A 27,692-nucleotide genomic window follows, 5' to 3' on the forward strand; every position below is an offset into this window, starting at 1 on the left:
CCTGGGTCGCCGCGTGGAGCGACGCGCTGGAGCTCTGGTGAGCTGGACCGCCGAGAGCGACATCTCCGGGCTGCGGGTCTGCGGAGCGGAGAGGCGGCGCCGACTTTAACATCGGGAGCCTAGGAGCTCCAAACCGGCGCGGCCTTGTCGGCTCCGGAAGCCGCGGTCTCCAGCTAGGAAGCGGCCGTTCCAGGTAGCCCAGCCGCTGAGAGGACTCTCCCGACGCCGGGGCAAGACCACCTGGTGAGAACGGCAGGCCTCCGTAGAGGCAATTGCGGTGGCCTCAATAGGCCTGACTTTGGGGTGAACTTGGGGTGGGGACTGGACATTGTGCCTTCCCCCACAGTGGTATCCATTGTGGGGGGATGATTTTTTTGTCTAATGTAATCCTGTAAGTCTGTGTCCAAGATGGCTGCCGTGAAGGGAGAGTGAACGCTGGCGCGCTTTGGCTGCCGCTGCTCTCTCTTCACATTGTGTTTTTGATTTTCTGTTTTTGGAATGAATTCTGTTTTTAATTTGTGTCTCTGTGATGTCTTTATTACTTATTTTATTCTGATTATATGTTTTTATTTCTATTAACCTATGTAAGGTGTCCTTGAGATGTCTGAAAGGCGCCCATTAAATAAAATTTATTATTATTATTATTATTATCTCGGTCCTAAAGGATTTCCCTTTTATCCTTAAACTGTGACCCCTTGTCCTGGACTTCCCCAATATCGGGAACAATCTTCTTGCATCTAGCCTGTCCAACCCCTTAAGAATTTTGTAAGTTTCTATAAGATCCCCCCTCAATCTCCTAAATTCTAGCGAGGAAACCAAAGATCTCGGAGAAAACCCACGCAGGTCACGGGGAGAACGTACAAACGCCGTACAGGACAGCACCCGTGGTCGGGATCGAACCCGGGTCTCTGGTGCTGCATTCGCTGTAAGGCAGCAACTCTACCATTGCGCCTCCATGACCGCCATCACCTGTGTGGAATGCAGTGTAGGTTCACCAGGTTAATTCCGGGGTTGGCAGGACTGACATATGATGAAAGAATGGATCGACTGGGCTTATATTCACTGGAATTTAGAATGATGAGAGGGAACCTTTTCAAATCATGTAAAATTCTTAAGGGGTTGGGACAGGCTAGATACAGTAAAAATGTTTATCGATGTTGGGGGAGTCCAGAACCAGGGGTCAGTTTAAGAATAAGGGGTAGGCCATTTAGGACTGAGATGAGGAAAAACCTTTTCACCCAGAGAGTTGTGAATCTGTGGAATTCTCTGTCACATAAGGCAGTGGAGGCCAATTCGCTGGATGTATTCAAGAGAGTTGGATATAGCTCTTAGGGTTAATGGAACCAGGGGAATGGGGAGAAAGCAGGAACGGGGTATTCCGTGTCCCTCACCATCTTCCAGTCCCGCCTCAAGACCCATCTCTTCACCTCTGCCTATCCTTAGCCCCACGTCCCCCTCCCTTTTCATCTATGCATTAATTGCCTCATATTGTGTTTTGAATTGAATTCTGTCTTTACTTTGTGTACTAGTCATGTCTCTACTATTTATTTCATTCCCCTTACATGTTTTTCCTCTACCTGCTAAATTTTTGTAAGGTGTCCTTGAGACTCTTGAAAGGCGCCCATAAATAAAATTTATTATTATTATTGATTTTGGATGATCAGCCATGATCATATTGAATGGCAGTGTTGACTCGAAGGGCCGAATGGTCTACTCCTGCACCCATGTTCTATGTTTCCATATGGTCAGCACCTGAAACTGGACTGCTTGCACAGATTTTACATACAGCTTTCCAAAGCTGTCACTTTTGGCTCGGCCTCTATTCTCTAACAATCTGCCAACCAGTCGGAAACCTTTGACTGTAATCTAGTTACTTGCCATGCTTTCAGTTTTATTTCAGGTCTTGCACATCATCTTACACATGAAGCACAAAAATGACAATTTCTAACGTCGGTGTTGTGTGAAAATACGAAGTTCCTGACAAGCCTTCAATTGACATTGAGAAAAAAGGCAAGTTGAACAAAAATAACAAGCTGGTGAATTCAAAATTATGATTTTTTTATAAATACCGTGTGGAATTTCACTACAATAAATGCAAGATGACATGTTTTGGCAGCCACTTACCTTCGGCTCATACATATTCAATGTCTCTAATTCAATAAGATGTCATCCGTAGACTATGAAAACTAGGGTAGAATTTTTGCACAGGCCTGATAGAATCATCCTTAGATGTGTAGGAAGGAACTGCAGATGCTGGTTTAAACCAAAGATGCTGTATTAACTCATTGTGACAGGCAGCATCTCTGGAGATAAGGACTGGGTGACGTTTCGGGTCAAGACCCTTCTTCAGACGGATCAGTCTGAATAAGGGTCTCGACCAGAAACGTCACCCATTCCTTCTCTCCAGAGATGCTGCCTGTCCCGCTGAGTTACTCCAGCATGTTGTGTCTATCTTCAGAATCATCCTTAGAGCTTGTTCAGATGAACTAGTTGGGTTTTTTTTTGAGAAAAGGTAGAAGACTCACTTCACTTTCTGGATCCAGATACAGTAGTCTGTGATGTAGAGGTCGTTGAGGAGGTACGCGGGATCACTCTCCCTGAAGACTTGGTGGATGGCCAGCAAACATTTCAAAACAGCAGCCTTACCTATTTTAAAATAGAACAGAAATGTTTCAGTAAACCCTAAATAAATCTGCTACTCGCATCAATGCTTAGGGTGGCACGGTGGTGTCGTGGTGGAGCTGCTGCCTTACAGTGCCAGAGAGTTTTCATACCACTGGGGTTGTAAGCGGCCCAAGCGAAATTCGCACCCTCTCTCTCCATCCCTCTCCCACCCAAGTTGCACCAGGTTCCTGTTCTCACCTAGCAAACAGCTAACAGCTAGCAAACAGACTTACGGACTGAAGAGTCTCGACCTGAAACATCACCCAGAGATGCCATCTGAACCACTGATTTATGGGCCCATCCCACTAAAGGGCCTGTCCCACTTTCCCGAGTTATTCACAAATTCTCCCGAGTTTTATTCACGAATTCTCCCGAGTTTTCAAACACGCAGAATGTTCGTAACGAGTCCGTAGGAGTCCGTGGATATATCGTAGCGGCTCGTTAACCCAGCCGTAGGTACTCGGGGCTATTTTTTTACTCGTGGACATTTTTCATCATGCTGAAAAAACGTCCCGACTTACCTGATGCCCCGAGTACCTACGGCTGGCGTAACGAGCCCCTACGATATATACACGGACTCATACGACCTCCTACGGACTCGTTACGAACATTCTGCGAGTTTGAAAACTCGGGAGAATTCGTGAATAACTCGGGAAGATGGGACAGGCCCTTTTTCAGGCGACTGCCAGTGACTGTCAAGTTGCTGGCAGTCGCCTGAAAAACCGGCAACTGGAACGGCGACTGTCAGAGTGGAACACACACACACCGCTTCCTTCACCAGCCCGTTATGCAGGCGGGGGACAGGCCAAGCGGGGGGAGCGCTGTCTGAGTGAAATGCACATGGTGCAAAGACAAGATGATACAGACACACACCGCAATTAACAGGAAGATTGGCGCTGTAATTAAGACGGCGAAAGCACAGTGTACGGTAAGTCCTTTAAAAGAAGGGGGAGGGGGGGGGGAGAAAGAGTGGAGACAACTTTTAAGAAGCCAGAGATATAAACGGCTGTGAAGCTCGGCGGACATTTAACATTACCGGCCGGTTATCCTTGGTTCTGAAAACTACTGCTTACGTTTTCTTTTTCCCAATGAGCCAATGAAATTCACCGGTCAGCACCAGTTACAACCAACAAGAACCTACGAGAACCTTCGACCTCCCGGCAACCCACTAGGACCTCCTGGCGACCCACCTACGGCACAAGAATTCTCGCTACTCTCCATGGCGGCTTCATTCAAGTCGCCGCTAGTTTTTCAACGTTGAAAAATTCAAGGCTACCATAAAGAGGCCGCGACTAGTTCCCAGAACGCGGGAACTCCTCACGACCATGAAGGCGACTAACTGGCAACCAACCGTGACCATGTGGCGACTGCATAGTCTCCTGCCTAAAAAGTTGCCTAAGTGGGACAGGCTTACAATTACTCCAGTAATTTGTGTCTATCTTCAGTTTTAGTTCAGTTTAGAGATACACGTAATGTTACATTGTTAAAATAATGCAACAATATTTTTCTCCCTGAGACGGGAGGCTAAATCTTACTAGCAAAAGGATAGAGCATTTACAACACAATTTGCCAATAACATGGAAATTCCACTGGGAAATTCAGAGGATGATGACAGATGTGAAGAGTTACAGTACGAATCTCCCCAAATTTCAGGTCAGATCGTTCTGTTCTGGCATTTGCTTTGCACTAATGAAGAATGACGTTGCTTGCTAGATCTTCACAGTAATTGACCACTAAACTCATCAAGAGTTAAGGATTATAAATGAGCCTTGCACTGTTGTGATAAATGTTAACACAAATCCAATAAATCTCTCAAGCCCAGCTAAGGCATCTCATAAGAGATTTACCTAACGTTTAATCATTTCCTTGTCTCTTACTGCTATTGATCCAATCTCTTTCTGCCCCCAATTTCATTCCAATTCATCTACGAATAATTATTTCCATTCTCTTATTACAGCTGTGAAATCTCACTAGTTCAGAATATACTTCGTTTTTCTGGCTGTTACTGCAGGACCATGCTTTAGGAAGGTTTGAGTTTTATCTTAAAACCCATAAGGTGAACATAATTCTTAATACAGAGAGCAAGGCATTTTGAAGTAAACTGGCAAGAAATTTTACTTCAGATCAGATGGGAATAAATTAATAGGTGGTCAGAACAGAATTAGGCCATTCAGCCCATCAAGTCTACTCCACCATTCAATCATGGCAGATCTATCTTTCACTCTCAACCCCATGCTCCTGTCTTCTCCCCATAACCCCTGACATCCTTACCGATCAAGAATCAACCAATCTCTGCCTAAAAATATTGATTGGCGGCCTCCACAGCTTTCTGTGGCAATGAATTCCACAAATTCACCACCCTCTGACTAAATATAGATTCCTCCTCATCTCCTTTCTAAAGGTATGTCCTTTTATTCGGAGGCTATGGCCTCCAGCCCAAGACTCTCCCACCAGCGGAAACATTCGTAGCCAACAATTCCTCATCACAGGGAACTTAATTTTGAATTTTTTGGCACTGGTTTATGCCTTACATTTCCAAGTTTAGCTGGTTCATGTACCACTGATAAGGTTATCTGCACTGGAGGATAAAGCTCTTATGAGCGAGCTGATTATAGCTGCTGCACCATTAAGCTCAACAAGTCGCCTTTGTGGCCCTGGGCAAAATAAGGCTGGCTTCCTACTCATTCATCATGATACGGTTTATTCTTGCTGGGACATTATGTACCTGCAGAGATCAGGTCAAGTGACGTCGCAGTACCTGATTGCATTAAACACTGTCTGTCACTCGTGCCATGGTGAAAAGGCAGCGAAACGGAGGACCACCATCATAAAAATTGCATTCAATTTCAATTATATTTCTTTGGACATAACCAAATAATCATTGTTCTACATAAAAAAATGTTTTAACAACAAATCAAAAACAATATTTTGTTGCCGACTCTCTCTAAACATCAAATATAAATCACAAATTTACAGTAGCATTCTTGCGTATAATCTTTATAATGAAAACCTATAATATAAATTGATGCTGAAGGTGTATATTAAAAAGCACAGAAGCAGAATGTATGCAAAAGGTCCCACCACAAATTATCTGCGAGCTTATCAAGTGTCTACATTGACTGAAGTGTTTGCTATGGAACTGTTACGCTACAATGCTGAGAACTATGTTCTGCACTCTGGTATCTTTCTCTTGGCTAGTATTAGCTGATAGTATTGGATAGCACGCAAACAAATACTTTTCAATGTACTTTATCATATCCAATGTTATATCTTGTACTGAATGTGTACTCGTTATCCTTTATCTGTGAATGGTTTGATTGTTATCAAGCATTGTTTTTTGTCTTGCAGTCTAAAGAAGGGTCTCAGCCGAAACGTCACCCATTCCTTCTATCCAGAGGTGCTGCCTGTCCCGCTGAGTTACTCCAGCATTTTGTGTCTATCTTTAAGGGCCTGTCCCACTGTGCGAGGAAATTCAAGAGTTCTCCCGAGTTTCCCCTGATTCGAACTTGGAGAATTGCGGTAATAGCCGCTCATAGGTACTCGGGGCTCTCGTGGACATTTTTCAACATGTTGAAAATACTTCACGAGCTTACCGCGTTTCCTGAGTACCTGACGTTAGCGTTACGAGCCGCTAAGAGAGGTCCCGAGCTCCGGTGTACCCGCTATGTACTTACCACGAGTTTGATTCTTTTTTAAACTCGGGAGAGCTCTTGGGTAAACTCGTATAGTGGGACAGGTCCTTTAGTTTTTTTCTCTGACTGGGTAGCTCGCAAACAAAAGCTTTTCCCTGTACCTCAGTACACGCGACATTAATAAACTAAACCTTGTTGCACGTGGCGATAATAAGCCAAAACATATTTGGCTAAGTTAACTAAGGGAGGATAGATGTGCGAAAATGCAGAAGTCCAAATAAGTGAGATAACACTTTATACAAAGACAAATTGCAAGTGCGAGTCAAACACAGTTCAAAGCTGTAACAAACATTGTCGTTTTTTCCTGCCTAGCTCCCGAACATCTAACTTGGCAGAGAACATCCCTTTGAAAATGCAGCTCAGAAGCACTATTACTGTTATTAGTAATAATCATGCAATGATCGTCGATATTTTAACAGCCCAGAGAAATGATTTTATGGCACCTATTCAGCTGGGATAAAATTCTGCATGTTCTTTGCCTTTAGGGCTTTATCAATGTTGTACAATTGCTCAAAAGGAATGTCTATATCTTTCTTTAATTATTGGCATTTGAGAAACAGTTTCAGCATCCTCCATTGCAGAGCACTTTTCTTCATCAATGCTGCTATGAAGTAAAAATGATAAGTGCAGGATCATAAATCTAGTTTCAAATCAGTTTATATAGCAGCTCTGTATAATTGCAACTGTTATATAGATCTCAGTACATTTACATTGTCGTTGTAACACTTCTGACTGTAAAGTTTCCTACCTCAAGTAAATGACATCAGTGGGTGATCGGGCAGAAAGCTTTAATCCAGGTGAGACATACAAGATTAGAATTAGAATTAGAATTAGATCCTTTATTTGTCATTCAGACCTTTCAGTCTGAACGAAATGTCGTTGCCTGCAGCCATACATGTAATAATAAACAACAAAACACACAATAAACACAAATTAACATCCACCACAGTGAGTTCACCAGGCACCTCCTCACTGTGATGGAGGCAAAAATCTTAGGGTTACTGTCTCTTTCCTCCTCTTCTCCCTCTGCGCTGAGGCGATACCCCACCAGGCGATGGTAAGTCAGTCCCGCGGCTCAGCGAGCTCCGCGAATGGGCCGGTTCAAGCTCCGCGGCCCGTGGTGGTCGAAGCTGCCTCCCTCCAGTCCAGCGGACGCAACTGTTGCCGCGGGAGCTCCGGAAAACAGGCACCAGCCTGTGACCTGCGAGCTCCCGACGATGTCTCGTGCTGGCCCGCAGCCGAGCCCCGGATTCAGGTCGCCGCCGCCAGAACGCCGCCTCAGCCACCGGAGCACCGTCCCCGCGCCGGACCATCCTCACGGGAGCGCTGTCCCAGCCCCGAGCCGGACCGCCCCCACGGGTGCACCGTTCCAGCCCCGAGCCGGGCCGCACCCACGGGTGCACCGTTCCCGCCCAGAGCCGGGCCGCCCCCACGGGTGCACCGTTCCAGCCCTGAGCCGGGCCGCCCCCACGGGAGTGTCTAGAATTGATCTCCTTTCAATGACTGAAATTTGAGTCAGTTAACTACCATGTTTGAAACACAAAGCATTTGTCATTTAGAAATCTGTCAATTAATTTATCAATTCATAAAATGTCAGTGTGACCCTCAAACAGGAAATTAGACCTAAACTATTAATCATTAACCAAGCCTCAATCGAGGCCACAATATTATCACTAGTTTTATGGCATAATTTTATTTAAGTGGTACATTATTAAAGAACACGGTGGCGACAGCACAGCACAGCACAGCACAGCGCGGCACGGTGGCGCAGCGGTAGACTTTCTACCTCGCAGTGTCAAAGACCCGGGTTCGATCCTGACTATAGGTGCTGTCGGTATGGAGTTTGTACATTCTCCCCATGACCACGTGGGTTTTGACACGGTGCTCCCATTTCCGCGCACACTTAAAAGACCCACAGGTTTGTAGGTTGATTGGCTTCGGTAAAAAAAAAATTTGTAAAATTGTCCCTAGTGTGCAGGATAGTGCTAGTGTACGGGGTGATCGCTGGTCAGCGCAGACTCGGTGGGCCGAAGCGCCCGTTTCTGCACGGTGTCTCTAAAGTCTAAAATAAAATCTAAAGTGTTATATGCGTGAAAGGAATCAACGTGATCAGCAGTTCAAAGCAGAAACCTACTGTTATTTGTCGAGTCACAGAGAGGCCATGGAGAAATGGGATTGCTACAGCAGAGGGAGCTCTCTTATCTTTCGTTCCAAATACTTTGTCAAAACCACACACACTAGTTGCACTGTGCCCAGAACCAAATGATTGATTCAGAGCCTAGTGAACACAAAATACATGCCTTTCAAACAAAATATCCAACTGTGAAATTTAATATTCTGAACAATGACTTTACCCCTGGCCTGGAGCAGAATCTCAAAACAAAGACATGCATACTAAAATTGTGGTAATGGTGCCAAATGCTAATGGAAAATATGCATATTTGATGTGCCTTCAGTTCATGTTGCAACAATTATTCCACAGCTTAAATGCAAAGCTTTGTAGTCTGTTTCTTGAGGGGATTTGGAGAGGCAGTGAATTGTTCTGGAGCCCCGCTAAGTTCTTGCAGAAATGCCAAATGAATTATGCCATTTGGTCATAGTTTGCACCCTGGCACCGATTAATCACGAGAGGAAAATACATAAATATCTTTTCATAATTAAGAAAGATTCCATCGTTCAAAATGCAGCTGAGTTCATGCATCCTTACATGCATTTTGTAAGCAGGGTTATATTCCAAAAACAAGACATGATTTTAGTGATAAAATATTCATCACAAGATACAAATATGGAAATGTATTCTTAGTAATTGTTTTGAAATTGCAATCACATTGTTTTTACGGTGTCCTGCGTATGGCGCAGAGCTCATAGTGAAATATTTTTGGATATTCAATGGATATTTTTAAAGCAGAGAAAGATAGATTCTTGATTAGTACAGGTGTCAGGGGATTTGGGGAGAAGGCAGGGGAATGGGGTTCGGAGGGAGAGATAGATCAGCCAGAGTACATTTGATGGGCCGAATAGCCTAATTCTGCTTCTATTACTTATGACCGTATGATTTTTCTGGTGACACAATAAACAAAGTGTAGATTCAACATATCAATGAATACTCTATTGAACACAGGTGTCCAGTGGAGGATATACTGACTGGTTGGTTTTGGTAACTCGAACGCCCAAGAGGAAAGGCGGCTGCAGAAAGCGGTGGGCATTGCCTTGGCCATCATGGGTACTGACTACCCCACCAGTGAAGGGATCAACAAGATGCACTGCCTCAAGAAGGCACCTGATATCTTCAAAGACCCACGTCACCCTGTCCATGCTCTCACCTCGCTGCTAACGTCGGACAGGGGTACAGGAGCCCGAGAACCAACGCCTCCAAGACCAGCTTTCCCCCCAATTAACCCTCATGTTCATAAGCCACACTGCACAACACTATCACACCATTACACTACTATGCACTTCGTATAAGGTTGTACTGGCTTACACTACTATGGTCTAGTTACCATGGATTACTGATCATTTATTGTATTCTTGCTTATTGCATTATTTTTTTGTGTTGTATGCTGCAGCATGAATTTCATTGACTTTCAGTTACTCCAGCACTTCATCTCATTTTTTTTTTGTAAACCAGCATCTACAGTTCTTTGCGTCTGCAAGAATTTCATTGTTCCGGTCCCGGTGCTTTTGACAATGAAACACTCTTAACGCTCATCTTGTCTTGACCCCCCCCCCCCCCCCCCCACTGGCCTTCAATATTGGAATTGGTGGAGAGGTGGAATATTGCGTTGGGGGACCAGCCCACCCGTTTGAACCTGGGACCCAAAGGGTCCCACTTAGTCTAGTCTTTCTTAAAATCTTGAGCAAATTAACACACGGTTTTATTCCAACCTAGTAAAACAACTCTAAACTCAATAGAAAGCATTGTTTTGGCATAATTCATCCAGTCTGGAAACTGAATTTACATTTGCCAACATTGTATTTTAATCCAAGACTAATTATCGTCTGTTCCATCCAGATAGTCCACTTGCAAACTGAGTTGATTCCACAAACAACCAAGTTAAAATAAAGAATCACCAATCACCTTTAATGTTACTAAAAAATGTAAGGAGCTTTGTAGCGAACACATCCCAGAGCTGCAGTGGAATGCGAGAGTTGGATCGAACCAGGCAGGGGTATATTTAATGAAGATCGAGAGGAAGGAGCTTGCTAGAGAATCACAGATACAATAGAGGACATGGCAGTCAAGGTTCGAAGGGAGCTGTGCAGCCAGATGGTAAATCTTAAATGATTAAATCGAGTTGGGTGGCACAGCGGTAGAATTGATGTCTTACAGTGCCAGAGATCTCGGTTCAATCCTGACTACGGGTGCTGTCTGTACAGAGTTTGCATCTTCTCCCTGTGATTGGGCATTCTCTGGGTGCTCCAGTTTCCTTCCACACTCCAAATACATTCATGTTTGTAGGCTTTGGTAAAATTGTGAAATGTCCTGAGTATGTAGGATAGTGCTAGTGTACGGGGTGATCGCTGGTCAGCGCGGACTCGGTGGGCCGAAGGGCCTATTTCCACACTGTATCGCTAAAGTCTAAAGGTGTAGGAGGGTTTCAACTCAGAGGTCAGAATTTTAAACTTAATGTTGACACATGATAAGAGATTTGGATAGGTTGATGTTTAGAGTGGGTGAAAGTGAGAAGCCTGTTGGTTGATAGAAAGAACAACCAAATCATTGAGACTAGAGATAATGAGAATGTGGGCAGAGGATTCCTGCCACAGTAGTGGTGTGGCAGAGGTGAAGGCAGGAACCAGTAATGTGAGTGATAGAGATGTGATGAATAAAACACAAAGTGCTAGAGGAAATCAGTGGGTCAGTCAGCATAAGTGGAGGGAATGTCCACACAACATTTCAGGTCGGGAGCCTTCTTTGTTGCTTTTTGAAGTAATAGTTGCTGCTATTCTTCCTTCTAATTTCACAGTTTGTATCCCTTCATTATCACCTCTTTCACAGCCAACAATGGACCATTGTGGGCTCCACCTTTTCTTGATCATCAGTGCTGGCTCTGATTTGTTCTGAACCTTTTCATCCCTCTAGTTTCCCTCTCCCTCCCCCGCTGACTCCCAGTCTGAAGAAGAGTCTCGACCCGAAACATTCACATATTCCTTTTCTCCAGAGATGCTGCCTGACCCGCTGTGTTACCTCAGCATTTTGTGTCTATCTTCAGTGTAAACCGCATCTGCCTTTCCATCCTACACATTGAGTTGCTAACAAGTTGATTCTGCAAAAAGCAATGAAGGCTTTTGGGTAGAGTGATTATCTTCTGCTAATTAAAAAGAAAGTGTGGTCTCATAAGCATTACTTATTCTGCCTCGCGCGTACAACAGTTTATGGCTGAAGAAGAGACTGTGCTGGCTCCAGTGAAGGAAACGCATTTATTTTTGCGAGTAGGTTTACTTCTCCCCCAGGCTGCTGGCACTGACGTGCAAAGCTGGCAGATGGGAAGAGTTCCTCGTCTCGAACCATGGCTCCATTCCTGATGCTATTTATGGGTGACTGGTGTCCTGCCGGAGAGCTTATGCCAGTCTCAGTTATGCCAATGATTGGCACGGTGCCACCACACCCAGCCGAAGATGCGGCACTCACTCGGAGAGGGCAGAGTTGGTGATGAACCAGCTGAGCCTGCACCTCCTGCTGCTCCGATCATCTCAGACTGCCGACCCCAGCCCCGAGCTCTCTGAGACATTGTTCCAGTCAACAACATGGGGCAGAGATTAGATTTTGTAAATCTAGGCTGCCCCAAACACAAATAGGAACAGTCAGCAAAAAGAGGTCAAAACACAAAGTGCTGGATGAATTCAGCAGGCCAGCCAGCATCTGTGGGGGGAAATGGACTTAAGGAAGTGGCTCTAGAAATCGTGGACGCATTGGTGATCATTTTCCAATGTTCTATAGATTCAGGATTAGTTCCTGTGGATTGGAGGGTAGCTAATGTTATCCCACTTTTTAAGGAAGGCGGGAGAGGGAAAACAGGGAAGTATAGACCAGTTAGCCTGACTGGTGGTGGGGAAGATGCTGGAGTCAATCATAAAAGATGAAATAGCTGAACATTTGAATAGCAGTAACAGGATCGGTCCGAGTTGGCATGGATTTACGAAGAGGAAATCATGCTTGACTAATCTTCTGGAATTTTTTCAGGATGCAACTAGGAAAATGGACAAAGGAGAGCCAGTAGATGTAATATACCTGGACTTTCACATAGGAGATTAGTGGGCAAAATTAGGGCACATGGTATTGGGGGTAGAGTGCTGACATGGATAGAAAATTGGTTGGCAGACAGGAAACAAAAAGTAGGGATTAATGTGTCCCTTTCAGAATGGCAGGCAGTGACTAGTGGGGTACCGCAAGGATCGGTGCTGGGACCGCAGCTATTTACAATATACATCAATGATTTAGATGAAGGGATTCAAAGTAACATTAGCAAATTTGCAGATGACACAAAGCTGGGTGGCAGTGTGAACTGTGAGGAGGATGCTATTAGAATGCAGGGCGACTTGGACAGGTTGGGTGAGTGGGCAGATGCATGGCAGATGTAGTTTAATGTGGATAAATGTGAGGTTATCCACTTTGGCAGCAATAACAGGAAGGCAGATTATTATCTAAATGGTGTCAAGTTGGGGAAATGGGGAAGTACAACGGGATCTGGGCGGTCCTTGTTCATCAGTCAATTAAAGTATGCATGTAGGTACAGCAGGCAGTGAAGAAAGCGAATGGCATGTTGGCCTTCATAACAAGATGAGTTGAGTATAGGAGCAAAGAAGTCCTTCTGCAGTTGTATAGGGGCCTAGTGAGACTACACCTGGAGTATTGTGGCAGTTTTGGTCCCCTAATTTGAGGAAGGACATTCTTGCTATTGAGGGAGTGCAGCGTAGGTTTACAAGGTTAATTTGCGGGATGGCGGGACTGTCATATGCTGAGAGAACGGAGCGGCTGGGCTTGTATACTCTGGAGTTTTGAAGGATGAGAGGATATCTTATTGAAACATAAGATTTGAGTCTGAAGTAGGGTTTCGGCCCAAAACGTTGCCTATTTCCTTCGCTACATAGATGCTGCCGCACCAGCTGAGTTTCTCCAGCATTTTTGTCTACCATATGATTATTAAGGATTTGGACACTCTAGAGGCAGGAACAAGTTCCCGATGTTGGGGGAGAGCAGAACCAGGGGCCACTGTTTAAGAATAAGGGGCAAGCCATTTAGAACGGAGATGAGGAAACGCTTTTTCACACAGAGAGTTGTGAGTCTGTGGAATTCTCTGCCTCAGAGGCCGATTCTCTGGATTCTTTCAAGAGAGCTAGATAGGGCTCTCAAAGATAGGGGGAGTCAGGGGATATGGGGAGAAAGCAGGAACGGGGTATGATTGGGGATGATCAGCCATGATCACATTGAATGGCCACACTCTCGTTTCACTCCAGCCATCGGGAAGATGGCATAGGAGTCTGAAAAAGGTAACCTCGAGGTTCAGGAATAGCCTTTTCCCCAACTACACGTGTTCCACAACCAGAATTTATTCATTCTCGAGTTATAATGGTAACATTATAATTAAATCAAGGTTTCAGTTTAATTTTACCAACAGTTCTTACCCAACTGGACTATTAAGACGACATCCTCAATGGCTTTCAGAGCCAGCTGGAAGTGTCTGTAAAAGGGATAGCACAAAACTCTTCTGCTGAAGGATACAATGACTCCTTGAAGAGAATGGTAAGTCTGTATGTCGAACAAACAAAAAAACATCGATGTTAGCATTGATATTATACCATGACACTGAGCTTTATTCGTTTTATTTGAAAAATACTAAATGTGTAAAAAGTACAACTTTCCACTCAATGAAAAGTGGTAACAATTTATTTCTTAAAGGTTGAATGAAAAGAAAAAAAGATTAGTAATACGAGTAACGGAATGAAAATGGCAATTTGGCCAACCTCAGGTACATCGAGATGCAAATCTCAGTGAAAAGCACAAACTATTGCAGGACTTAACATAGAACAGAGAATGATACAGCAGAAGAACAGGCCCATCGGCTCACAATTGCCCCACAAATATCAGTGGATATGTATAAGGCAGAGATAGACAGATTCTTGATTAGTAACGGTGTCAGAGGTTATGGGGAGAAGACCGAGGAATGGGGTTAGGAGGGAGAGATAGATCAGTCATGATTGAATAGCAGAGTAGACTTGATGGGCCGAATGGCCTAATTTTACTCGATTCCTTATGACCTTATGACAATGTCTATGTTAAGCTTGACACAGAGGATATAGAATTGGTGTTGGGTTGGGTTGGGGGGGGGGGGGGGGTTATTGAACTACTCTTCCAATGGTTTAGATTATCTAGATTTGAAGCCTGAGGGAAAGGAAACTTGGCGTTCACAGTTAACAGTTTGTTGCTCCAGGCTCAATGTCAAATTGCCATGGGCAATCAGGCTTTGCAGATTCCCATTCAAATTTTCTATCATAGCTAAGGGAGTTGGCAATTGAACCAAGACAGACATTGGCCAGAGCTTTACCACTGACGTACATTTTCTGATGGTTAAAAGCCTTATATAAATAATTTCTTTATTGATATGGTTACTTCCTCAGACACTTGAGTTGTAGTTCTCACCAATCAACCATCATGGCCTCTCTTATTCAACCATATAACAAGGCATTACGCTAAAGCAAATTCATGCTAATTGGAAAACAAGTTGCAAGTTGAGTGCCTATTCCTGAAAACCCTCCAGTTTTTAGCAATGGCATTGATACGATAGGCAAGTAACATTCCCTCATAAAACGGTGTGCGGTGAGAGGCAATTGCACCAGTTGTGTTGTCTATTGGCTGAGGTTTAGAGTTGGATAAGCTACATATTTAGTGGAATGCTCATTGCCCCATGAGCCGTGAGTTCTATTCAACCAAAGAGACTTCCAGTTCTCCAGTATCTGAACTTCAAGACGTACACAAGGTGCATGCAGCAATCATGTTGCTCCGGGCTCCTCACAACCCGTAAAGGTGGTGCATTATAACCCACAGAAGCCTAAATCAGTAGTTTTGGTTCACACGACTTGAATTTGAACCATGTAGCCTGGACATTTATCCTGATTAAATGTTACTGATTGTATGCCTCGTTGTCACCTTTCCCTCAGCTAACAGTGAACCATTCTACATTTCCGAACATCGTCTGCTTTGATTTGTTGTTTTCACACCCCACCCTTCCATATCTCCAGTCTCCCTCTCTCTCTCTCTCTCTCCCCTGATTCTGAGTCTAAAGAAGGGTCTCCACCTGTAATGTCACCCATTCCTTCTCTCAATAGATGCTGCATATCCTGTTGAGTTACTCCAGCAGTTTATGTCTATTTTAGTGCAAACCCGCATCTGCAGATCCTTCCTGCACATGTATCCTATGTTTATCTTTCAAATGAAGGAAATTTGGTACACCTATTTTCTTTCTGTAAATTTTTGACAATGGGATCCTCTGTTTGGCTCCAAGGCAATGATTAGTTAATGCATGCAAAGCTAAATATCGAGCAAGGGACTGCTTGAGTGAGTGGTTGTGTTATGGAGCATGAACAAAACATCTGGTAAAATCTGAAATAACAAACCAAATGTATGGATAGTCGAGGAAAACACAAGTTAATCTGCCACAGTCAAACAGCCTGCCAGCAATTGCTAACCATGCTCACACAGGCAGAACAACACTTGGGCCTGATTTAAAAAAAAAGAACTGGCAGTCTTGGGTTTGTATCACTTATCCTTGGAGAGAAAGAGCAATGTAATGCAATGCAAGAGCAATGGGGGGCAAAAATAAATCCTGGCAGCTCAAGTGGCATTGAGCATTCCACTAAATATGCAGCTTATCCAACTCAAACCCTCAGCCAACAGACAACACAACTGGTGCAATTGCCTCTCGCCACACACTTCAGTCCTCCCACAGCAGCCTTGCGCACTGCATAATAACAGCATTATCAATCTTCAACGTCTCTCTCGTGATTCCTATCCAACAACTCAGGAGGCATTTGCCATCTGTCCCTCTTGTTGATCATTGACTTGCAGCAAGTTGGCGTGCGTTTAATGGCCTTGTAGCCGCTATCACAGAGTTAATGTTCTAAAGAGATAAGCGGTGAGGACTGAACATTTGTTAGGCCGACGTGTAGAACTGAGAATTCATTGATTGCCCGATTTGCCCAAATCAATACACAAAGCAACAAAAAAGGCATTAAATGTCAGTTCACTTACTTCAAGCCAACAAAGTGTTCCGCTCAGTTTCCAGATATTCCACGAGGATTCAGTCTGTAAAAGATAACAGTTAAAACAATAAAACAGTGCTCTTGAAACCATCGCCAATAGGGATTAGGCTGTGAAGTTTAAAGGGACTGGATAGTAACTAGCAGAGAATGCAAAGGAATTAACATGGAATTGCAGATGATGGTTTACAAAAGAAAGACACAAAATGCTGGAGTAACTCAGCCGGTCAGGCAGCATCTCTGGAGAACTTGGATAGATGACAACATGTGTAGGTAGGAACTGCAGATGCTGGTTTACATTGAAGATAGCCACAAAATGCTGGAGTACCTCAGCGGGACAGACAGCATCTTTGGATAGAAGGAATGGGTGATGTTTCGGGTCGAGACCCGAAGAAAGGTCTCGACCCAAATTGTCACCTATTCCTTCTATCCAGAGATGCTGCCTGCCCTGCTGAGTTACTCCAGCATTTTGTGGCTATTTATGGATAGATGACACTTTGGGTCAGGACCCTATAGCTCAACATAGAAACATAGAAAATAGGTGCAGGAGTAGGCCATTCGGCCCTTTGAGCCTGCACCGCCATTCAATATGATCATGGCTGATCATCCAAATCAGTGTCCTGTACCTGCTTTCTCACCATGCCCCCTGATCCCTTTAGCCACAAGAAGTGTCCTGTCCCAAAACGCACCTATCCATGTTCACCCGAGATGATGCCTGACCCACTGAATTACTCCAGCACTTTGTGTCTGTCTTCGGTTTAAACCTTGACCTTACAATAACCAATATGACCTGTGAGTATTAAAGACTAGAAATAATGTTCCTCACTAATATCAGTTCAAACTCCCATCATTTTTGTAAAAACATCAACTATTAGAAAGAGCAAGTGGCTTACATTTGTTTCCCCTTCAGTGCTGCGGACTTCGTAGGCATAGGCAAGGAGTATGTCAACCAGGCTGGTATAAACCATTTGGCTGGAGCCTTTATCTAGCAGGTAATTTCTGTTGGTGAATTTTCGCAGTTGCTCCTTTTCTTCTCCAGAAAATGTGACTAAAAGCAAAAAATTATATTTCATGCAAAACATCAGAGAGATATGGAATGAATTGCTTCAAGCAACTGTTAAACACAAACTTGCATTCAGTTACACTGCAATTACTCAGCGATTGCATCATTGTTTAGGCCCACCACAAATTTTCCGGCAACTCGGACACCGGCACCTCCTTTAATCCGGACAAAATTACAAGAGCGTGCTTGAAATCCCCCTCTGAAGTTCCCCCGAAAATGTGGCACCTAGGCCGGGTGAGGCAGCCGATCTCAACCTCATCGGGAATTAAGCGCTGATCAACAGGTCCAATTTGCTCCCTGCAGCCGAGGCTCTGGAACTCCGGCCCAGCCAGAGCCGGTAGATCCGTTCCTACAGCCAACTACCGAGGCCGACTTTGCGGGCCGGTATCACGGCTTCCCGGCAGCCCAGGCCAACCATTCCTTACTGCTGGACTACTCTCGGAGGCCGTGACCTCTATGGATAATCAATAGAGGCTCTGGAAACAAGGTTGCCAGAAAATCGGTGGTGGACCTGTATTAGACTTCAATTAATTGCTGGAAGAATATCATCACCTGCAAATTCCAATAAATGTTTTATCCCCCACAAGAACCAAATGTCAGTAGAATATTGGCCAAGGTATGTACCACAACCTGTTACAAACATAGGATTTTCGAATGCATGGGGCTGGTTTCCCTCAAGCAGGTATCGCTATGACACGGAATTTACTGTTATCTAGCTGTACTGTTGAGGTTAAATGAAACAAGCTCCACTGGCACTTAAAAAAAAACCAGCTGCCTGCATTTCAGCAGACCTTAATTTGCAAGGTTATTGTTGTGGGCTAAAGCCTAGCGTCTTTTGCTAAATTGTACAGCTCATTCAAAAATCTGGCATAGGCAGTGCAGACTGAATGGGGCCTTTTTAATAGAATCAGAGAGTCATAAAGCACAGAAACAGGGAAGAGAGAGACCTGGTGGGGGTGGGGGAGGGTGCACACGGAATATTGGGAGGATGGAGAGACTCTTCTCACATCCCATATCCAAGAATGGAATTTTATTGAACGATAATCAGCTTAGGATTCAGTATTAGTTATCTACCACTGGATAGGGAATGTTTAGAGGGCTACGATGGGCCAAACGCAGGCAGATGGGATTAGCGTAGTTGGTCAGTATGGACAATGACCGATGGGCCCTGTTTCCGTGCTGTATGACTATAACTACTACTTGATTAGGTAAATTTTACATCCATTTGAAGTAGTTTCATTTTAAACAGTAGCTATTTTGAAAGCAGGATCAATGCCTTTATCTTCCACTGAATCTCATTTTATTGGGCCACAAATGAACATAAACGATTTAGTACGTTTGCTTACCGCGCCTTGTTATTTAGAACCAGGTCAGGAAGAATTTTATCAACTGACATTATAATTCCAGATACTTATAAGATCATACAACACAGAAACAGGCCCTTCAGCCCAACTCGCCCATACCGACCATAATGCCCCTTCTAAGCTTGTCCTATTTGCCCCTATTTACTCCAGCTTTTTGTGTCTATTTAATTTAGTTTAAAGATACAGCGCGGAAATAGGCCCTTAGGCCCACCGAGTCCGTGCCGACCAGCGATCACCCAGTATATCAACGCACACTCGGGACAATTTACAATTAAACCAAGCCAATTAACCTACAAACCTGCACATCTTTGGAGTGTGGGAGGAAACCAGAGATCCCAGAGAAAACCCAAACAAGTTACAGAAAGTACAAACTCCATACAGACAGCACCCGTAGTCAGGATCGAACCCGGGTCTCTGGCGCTGTAAGGCAGCAACTCTACCGCTGTGCCACTGTGTCTTCGGTTTAAACCAGTATCTGCCGTTCCTTCCGACACGAAGTATTTCCAGACGTTTTTGTAATTTGAAATCAACAGACGAAGAAAACTATATATTTGGATCCAAAATACAATTTTACTCCAGTGCATAGAATTATTTTGTGCTGGTCTAGGTCTTGATTTTAATGGTAACAAGCATTTATTTTAATGGGAACTTGATACTACTGAATGGCCTGGTTTTAATCCACCACCATAAATCATGCAGTATATAAGTGACTGGTGCAAGCCTCAGTCGCTCAAAATCATTTGCAGAGTGTTCAACTACTCAGTAAAAAAGGGATTAAGCGTATCATAATTTATTTCAGGAGAGATATGTGCCTAAATCACATAACAAACTATTAACTTCAAGTCCCAGTCTCTCATACAGAGTGGTTTAACATTGAAGCACTAATCACCCACAGCTGTGAAGCTATTATCATCAAAGACTGGCCGGCATAATCTTTGCAGCCTGACCTTAACACCTTGAACCAGCTTTGACTGGGGAAAAATAAAAGACACAAACTTCTGGAGTGACTCAGCAGGTCAGGCAGCATCTCTGGAGAACATGGATCAATGACAATTTGGGTTGGGGCCCGTCTTCATACTCCTTGACAGGAGAGGTCATTTTGATATTGCAAGTTGCAACTCTTCCATTTGGTTTTGTTTACTACAGAGCCAATAAAACCATGGGAGACCCCTTCCACCCCTGCAACGGACTGTTCCAGCTACTACGGTCAGGCAAACGCCTCCGTTGCCATGCTGTGAGAACGGAGAGGTTGAGAAGAAGCTTCTTCCCAGAGGCCATTAGGACTGTAAACTCCTATCTCACCAGGGACTAACTTTACTGAACCACTCTACTGCTTTTTTTAATAAATTGCTGTTTTTTTCCCTTTTTCCTTCCGCCCACAATATTTAATATGAAAAAGAATATGTGATTCTGTTACATTGTTTGTAGTTTGTTTGGTTGTTTGTTCGTTTGTCTTTTTGCACAAAGTCCGCGAGCATTGCCACTTTTCATTTCACTGCACATTTCGTATGTGTATGTGACGAATAAACTTGACTTGACTATTGTCTAGGAAGGAACTGCAGATGCTGGTTTAAACCAAACCAAACTCAGCAGATCAGTCTGAAGAAGGGTCTCGACCCAAATTCCGTCCCTCCAGAGATGCTGCCTGACCCACTGAGTTACTCCAGCATTTTGTGTCTATCAATTGGTTTATTATCGTCATGTCTTCTGAGAAACTGTGCAGAATGAATTTCACTATGTAACGTTTAATTGCATATGTGACAATAAATATCCATTGAACACTGAAATTTGTGGGAATCACTTAACATTGTGTACAGCATCATGGTGCTCAGGAATGGAAAGGTTTAAGTCAGTGACCCATTCTTCATCGATTCAGACTACAATGTTTTATTTGGGACAGCTTCAGACTCAACTCTACAATTAAATAGCACATTAATACTGACTGTCTAGACTTGCACATGACAAACTGTCCTGTGAACTGCCAATTTGAGCTACTTTAGGAAGACACTGATCCATTTGTCTCCCAAAAATGAATGCATATATAATACATTAAGTCCAATTTCCTGAAAATAACTGCATCAGCAGTAACTACAAAACTTCTGCTTGCAAAATATGATTAAATGCAACAATTACCAAACGTGCCATGACTGTATAAACATAAATTCTTGCAAAGTCCATTATTTTCCTTCAGAACTAAACATTATTTAGAAAGGAATTACAATATTACAATATTGGCATATTAGCTCTAAAATCTTTTTTTTTTTAAATAAAGATCTAGCATCGAAAGAGGCTCTTTGGCTCACCAAGTCTCTGCCAACCATTAAACACCCGTTCACACGAGGTCAATCATATCCCACTTGAGCATCCACTCTCTATACACTCAAGTTAATTTATGGAGGCCAATAAAATTACAAACACACAAGTCTTTGATATGTATGAGGAAACAGGAGCACCTGGAGGAAGCCCATAAGATTACAGGGAGAACATGCAAACTCCACACAGACAGCATCCGAGGTAAGGATTGAACCCAGTTCTCCGACTCTGAGACGCAGCAACTCTACCAGCTGCATCACTATGCCATCAAAATAGAAAACACTTTCTGTTCTCGGCCAAGATCCTCCGTATCATTAAGGAGAAATAGTTACCAAAACATTTTGTTAAATGTTTTTTATCTTTAATTCAATAAATTAGAAGCAAATGTGCAGTTTCAAAATACCCTGACGATTATGTCAGCCATCAAACAGCATCTGAACAATTGAAGAAGATACTGTGTGATAACTTGTACCGTGAACCTTTCACTCATCATGTGCACTGAATTGACTTTGGCTCCCAGTCTGATAATGCCTTAGTTTTAAAATGATCATCCTTGTTTACAAGCATGAAGGATTAAACAAAATGTAAACTACAGTAAACCCTTGTTATAACGGACCATAGGGGGTGGGGAATGGTGTCCAATACTGCCGATTGTCCACCACCGAGTGTATGGTTATAACATATGGCGTTTCATGTGTAGATACCCAACAATAAAGTGTAGGCTAGGCAAGAACTGTGATAGGTGCCTTTTTTCAGCTGAATCATTAAAACCAAAGCCTGACGTGCCCAAAGCTACAAAGCCCCATGGTCTCAATACAGTAATACAGGCGGAGGCAGCGGCAGGCTCTGCCGAGAAAGCTGTGTAGGCCGGCGGTGGTGTCGGGAGGTGCGGCCAAAGGAGTGGGCAGGGAGACAGTGCGGACCAGGGATGGCATCCATAGCCCAGTCTGGTAACAGTCAGAGGTTGCATAGACTGGCGTGGGCAGGGCAATGTCCGGGGAGGTGTTGCAGGCCGGGTTCGACAACAACAGCCCGGTTTGGAAGTGGCTGGGAAACAATGTGGGGCAGGGTTGGCATTGGCATGGATGGCATGCCCAGGGCAGTGGCCAGGGGTGGCAATGGTCAGGGCAGTGGCGGGGGTTGCGGTGTGGGCCAGGATTGGCATCCACATCCGGGTCTGGAAGCGGTCAGGAGGGAGGTGTGGGCTGGCGGTAGCATGTGCAGGCGTGGTCGAAGAAGCAGCCGCTGGAGCGGTGTGGGCCGGGGATGCCGCCGGCAGCCTGTTCTGGAAGCGGACAGTTGGCTGGCATGGCCAGTGAAGTGGCCGGGGAGGCAGTGCCAGCTGGTGGTACCATCTGTTGGCATGGTTGAGAAAGCGGCCGCTGAAGCGGTGCGGGTCGGGGATGGTGAGTGTGTCCGGTCTGCCAGAGATGTTCGGTAGGTCTGTCTGCAAACCAAAATCCATTATAAAGAGGTCCGTAAAAACGAGGGTTTACTGTCCTAATCTTGGCACTCTGCAGATACATTTAAAAATATCTTAAAGAGCATTCAAGGCAGCAGGAGATCTTAATTTCAACATTTATTCAAAAAACCAAATACAAGAGCAGTGCTGACAACTATTACAGAACTGCCCAAATTCAACACTTCACATAATAACAAATGGTTACAACTTCCACTATTTAATTTGCACAAGGAAACCTTTAACAAACCTGCGGAAGGCTTGATTATTTGCAACTATTTAGTCTAATTATTCCTCTCAGGATTTTTATATGATACTTTAAAAATATTAAATATATACTGGTTAACGAATCTTGTGTTAATCCTTGCTTCTGTTTCATGATCCAACTCAAAAGAATATTTGTGTAGGAAAGAACTGCAGGTGCTGGTTTAAACTGAAGAAAGACACAAAAAGCTGGAGTAACTCTGCGGGTTAGACAGTATCTCTAGAGAAAGGGAATAGATGACATTTCGTGTCGAGACACCTCTCACTGTTCTCGAAAGGATTTGGTCCATTCAAACATAGAAACATAGGTGCAGGAGGAGGTCATTTGGCCCTACGAGTCTGCACCGCCATTCATTGTGATCATAGCTGATCATCCACAATCAGTAACCCATGCCTGCCTTATCCCCATATCCCTTGATTCCACTAGCCCCTAGAGCTCTATCTCTCATATAGAAAGAGAGCTATTTTAGACACGTCTTTAATTGTATCCCAGTGAATTAATTCATATCTAAAATATCATAACTGTTAGATTCCCTCTCCCCCGACTCTCAGTCTGAAGAAGGGTCTTGATCCGAAAAGTCACCCATTCCTTCTCTCCATAGATACTGCCTGTCCCGCTGAGTTACTCCAGCATTTTGTATCTATAACTGTTTGTCAGCTACTACTGAGGTAATGCTGGAAGGAAAGACTCTAAAATTAGACAAACACTTCACCATTACACATGCAGCAGATTGCTTGTTTCTGAACCATCTGCTTTGTAATGATCTAAGTCGATTCACAATAAAGTTACAGCCGTGGGCTTAAAAATACACAAAGCAGCTTTCCCAGTAGGTGTTATTAATTACTATTTGGCACGCCACGCTTTGGAAAACTAATAATTTAATTTTGATTTACATAATTTTGGAACTTGAATGCATTTAATTAGGCATTCAAAAAAATAATTCTGTATAACACTTACAACTAATATGTTTGGATACATAAAATGTAAATTTAAATCGTTTGATCTGTGTTGCTAGGGCATTACCCAATGAGAATTTCCTCTGGATCAGGTACAATGTTAGATAATGGAGTGGTTAATTTTAGTGATTAGTGTTAGTTTAGAGATTCAGTGAGGAAACAGACCCTTCGGCCCATCGAGTCCACTCCGACCAGCTTTTCCCGCACAGTAACACTATCCTACACACACACACACACAAAGGACAATTTACAATTTTACCATGCCAATTAACCTCCAAACCTGTTCATCTTTCTGGTGTGTGGGAGGGAACAAGAATGAACAGGCTCCGTACAGGCAGCACCCGTAGTCAGGATCGAACCTGGGTCTCTGGCGTTGTAAGGCAGCAACTCTGCCCGCACACCATCATGTCTGCTGGATAACATTAAACATCGCCAATCACTTACCACATTGCCCTCTTGCTTCTGCTGAATCATCAGGTTCAACCTGGGATTCCTTTCCTTCCTCTTTTGCTTTCGGAGTGTTTCTCCACCAAGGTTGATGCTTCAACAGATGCCGAATGGCATCGTCTTCAAACAGGTCAGCACTACAAGTGGATGGAGAGCAAGAGGATCTTTGTCACATTATGTTTGCACAAAATACTCAACTCTGTTGAAGAGTTTAAAGTTGGCCTACATAAAACAATCCATTTGTTCAATCATTCAGAGAGTGAATGCAAGGAAGAGAGAACAGATGGGTGATAAAGTATTAGAGAAAGAAAGGACAATGAACATTCATTTATAAAGTACATTGCAATAGAAACAGATTGGAGCAAAGAGAAAAGAAAAATATAGAAACATAGAAATTAGGTGCACGAGTAGGTCATTCGGCCCTTCGAGCCAGCACCGCCATTCAATATGATCATGGCTGATTTCTGCTTTCTCCCCATATCCCTTGATTCCATTAGCCCTAAGAGCTAAATCTAACTCTCTCTCGAATCCCACTATCGAAGGGATGTTTCAATGGCACTCTCTCAAAATGGCAACCAGCATCAACGAGGACCCACACCACCCCAGCCATGCTCTCGTTTCACTCCTGCCATTGGGAAGAAGGTATAGGAGTCTGAAAACTGTGACGTCCAGGTTCAGGAACAGATTTTTCCCTACAACCATTAGGCGATTGAACATTACGAACTCCAATTAAACTCTAATCTATGAACTGCCTTAGTTGCACTGGAGATCTCGGGCTTTGTTTTCTTTTTATTGAACTATTATTTTTTTTGTTTGCTTATGATATTATCTATTTCCATCTGTGTTTACAACCCTGTTGTGCTGCTGCAAGTAAGAAATTCATTGCTCGTTTCGGTACATAAGCCAGTAAAGTGTGGCACAGTGGCGCAGCGGTAAATAATAATAATAATATAATAATATATAATATATCTTTTATTGTCATTGCACGTCAGTGCAACGAGATTTAGTGTGCAGCTCCACTGATATACAAGAAAGGTAAATAAATACAATACATAAATAAACAAGCTGAAATTTGCTGCCTTACAGCGCTTGCGGCGCCAGGGACCCGGGTTTGATCCCAACTACAGGTGATGTCTGTACAGAGTTTGTACGTTCTCTCCGTGACCGCGTGGGTTTTCTCAGAGATCTTCGGTTTTCTCCACACTCCAAAGACGTCCAAGTTTGTAGGTTAATTGGCTTGGTGTAAGTGTAAATGGTCCCTGGTGTGTGTAAGATAGTGTTAATGGGCGGGGATCGCTGGTCGGCGCGGGCTGGGCGGGCCGAAAGGCCTGTTTCCGCGCTGTGTCTCCAAACTAAACTAGAACACTCTTGACGATAAAGAGAAGATGGTTGGTACTGTATGTTATTAAACCATCCCTGATGTTGCCATCCAGACAATAAAGATTAACGCATCTGCAGTTCCTAGTGTCGCCAATAAAAATGAAGGCACTAGTTCATGTAGTTGGCAGCACTGACTTACAGATAATGGTCAGAATCAAACTTGGCCTCTTCAGCTGCCAAGCGCTTTAGCCGACGTTCCACTGGTGTTGTGCTATCAGGCTCCTTCAGGTCAATCACATCACTGAGCTCATGCTAGTGAAGTAAAGAAAGTTGCCATGACCAAACGGTAGCCCAAAGAGACAGACATATTCTACATTCTTCCATTCTACAGAAAAGTTCATAAATTTAAACTTTAAATTAATAAGTTAATAAATGTAATCTTCAAATTAGCAAAGCCTTAAACCTACGTTGGGAAACATTCAGTAGCATAGCCAGTGTATGTTTCTGTCGAAACAAGGAATTGCAGGTGCTAGTTTACAGGAAAAGACACAAAGTGCTGGAGTAACTCAGCAAGTCAGGCAGCATCTCTCGAGAACATTCTGTGTTGGTACCCTTCATCATAGTCTGAAGAGGGTCCCAACCTGAGACGTCACCCATCCAGGTTCTCCAGGGATTCTGCCTGACCCACTGGGTTACTCCAGTACTTTGTGCCATATGAATATTATAATGTCTGTAATATATTTTTCTCATTCAAAGATGTATATCTTCCAAGAAATGATTCACTATTTTCGCACAAATGCTTTTCACTAATTGCTCAATTATGCCTGATATAATTCCATTTAATCTGCTGCCCAAAGCAATGAATTAAGTGACGTTTATAAATCTTATGAAAGCTAAGACTAGCAAGTTACAACATGCTTAGCCCAAGGCTGTGAACAATGAAATAGATTTTCAGACACCCCAAATCAAAACTTCAAATCATGCAACATTATGCATTGTCCAAATTAAAGTTAACATCGTACAAAAAACACCAAAAATTGGCCTTGAACCAAATCTTTAAAATGTCTCTCAAAAATCTATAAAATGACAGAACAACATACAAATTTATCCATTTAATTCCAACTAATTCCAGCACCTGAGGAGAAGGATTTGATCCCCATCACAGGCTTCTGTTGATGAGGAGAGTAACCCTTCAATGCAGAGCGTCATGGTGGCGCAGCGGTAGAGTTGCTGCCTTACAGCACTTGCAGCACCAGAGACCCGGGTTCGATCCCGACTATTGGTGCTGTCTGCACAGAGTTTGCACGTTCTCCCCGTGACCGCGTGGATTTTCTAGGGGGTCGTCTATTTCCTCCCACACTCCAAAGACGTACAGGTTTGTAGGTTGACACAAAATGCAGAACTCAGAGAGACAGGTAGCATCTCTGGAGCAAAGGAATGGGTGAAGTTTCGAGTAGAGACCCATTTTCAGACTGAGAGTCGACCCAAAACGTCACCCATTCCTTCTCACCAGAGATGCTGCCTGTCCTGTTGAGTTACTCCATCCTTTTGTGTCCATCCGGTTTAAACCAGCATCTGCAGTTCCTTCCTACACAGGTTTGTAGGTTAATTGGCTTGGTACAAGTGTAAATTGTATCTCGTGTGTGTAGGATAGTGTTAATGCGCGGGGATCGCTGGTCGGTGCGGATTCGGTGGGCAGAAGTGCCTGCTTCCACGCTATATCTCTAAACAAAACTAAAGAATATATACTCAGGACTAACTCCAGCAGTCCCCGCTTCATCTGAACCAACTATTAATAGTCTAATTACTTATTTTTCCTTTAAACACGAGGCCATATTGCCTGATGAACAAAATAAAAATGAACAGCATCATTTTCTAATATCCCACGATCA

The 27,692-nt window shown here is 43.7% G+C and overlaps 1 protein-coding gene across 3 annotated transcripts in view; it reads right to left on the minus strand.

Annotated features, from left to right (window-relative positions):
* Nucleotides 1-27,692, minus strand: part of shq1 (SHQ1, H/ACA ribonucleoprotein assembly factor) — an 83,233-nt gene that overhangs the window by 41,307 nt on the left and 14,234 nt on the right. For all 3 annotated transcript variants that reach the window (XM_033036718.1, XM_033036717.1, XM_033036716.1), the window contains 6 exons: nucleotides 26,000-26,112; nucleotides 24,478-24,617; nucleotides 17,507-17,661; nucleotides 16,606-16,659; nucleotides 13,983-14,106; nucleotides 2,526-2,646 (listed from right to left, as the gene is read on the minus strand). In XM_033036718.1, the coding sequence (XP_032892609.1) occupies nucleotides 2,526-2,646; nucleotides 13,983-14,106; nucleotides 16,606-16,659; nucleotides 17,507-17,661; nucleotides 24,478-24,617; nucleotides 26,000-26,112 (707 nt within the window). The remainder of the gene's footprint in view (nucleotides 1-2,525; nucleotides 2,647-13,982; nucleotides 14,107-16,605; nucleotides 16,660-17,506; nucleotides 17,662-24,477; nucleotides 24,618-25,999; nucleotides 26,113-27,692) is intronic.

Source organism: Amblyraja radiata, chromosome 18 (genome assembly GCF_010909765.2).
Source record: "Amblyraja radiata isolate CabotCenter1 chromosome 18, sAmbRad1.1.pri, whole genome shotgun sequence".
Classification (NCBI taxonomy): Eukaryota; Metazoa; Chordata; class Chondrichthyes; order Rajiformes; family Rajidae; genus Amblyraja; species Amblyraja radiata.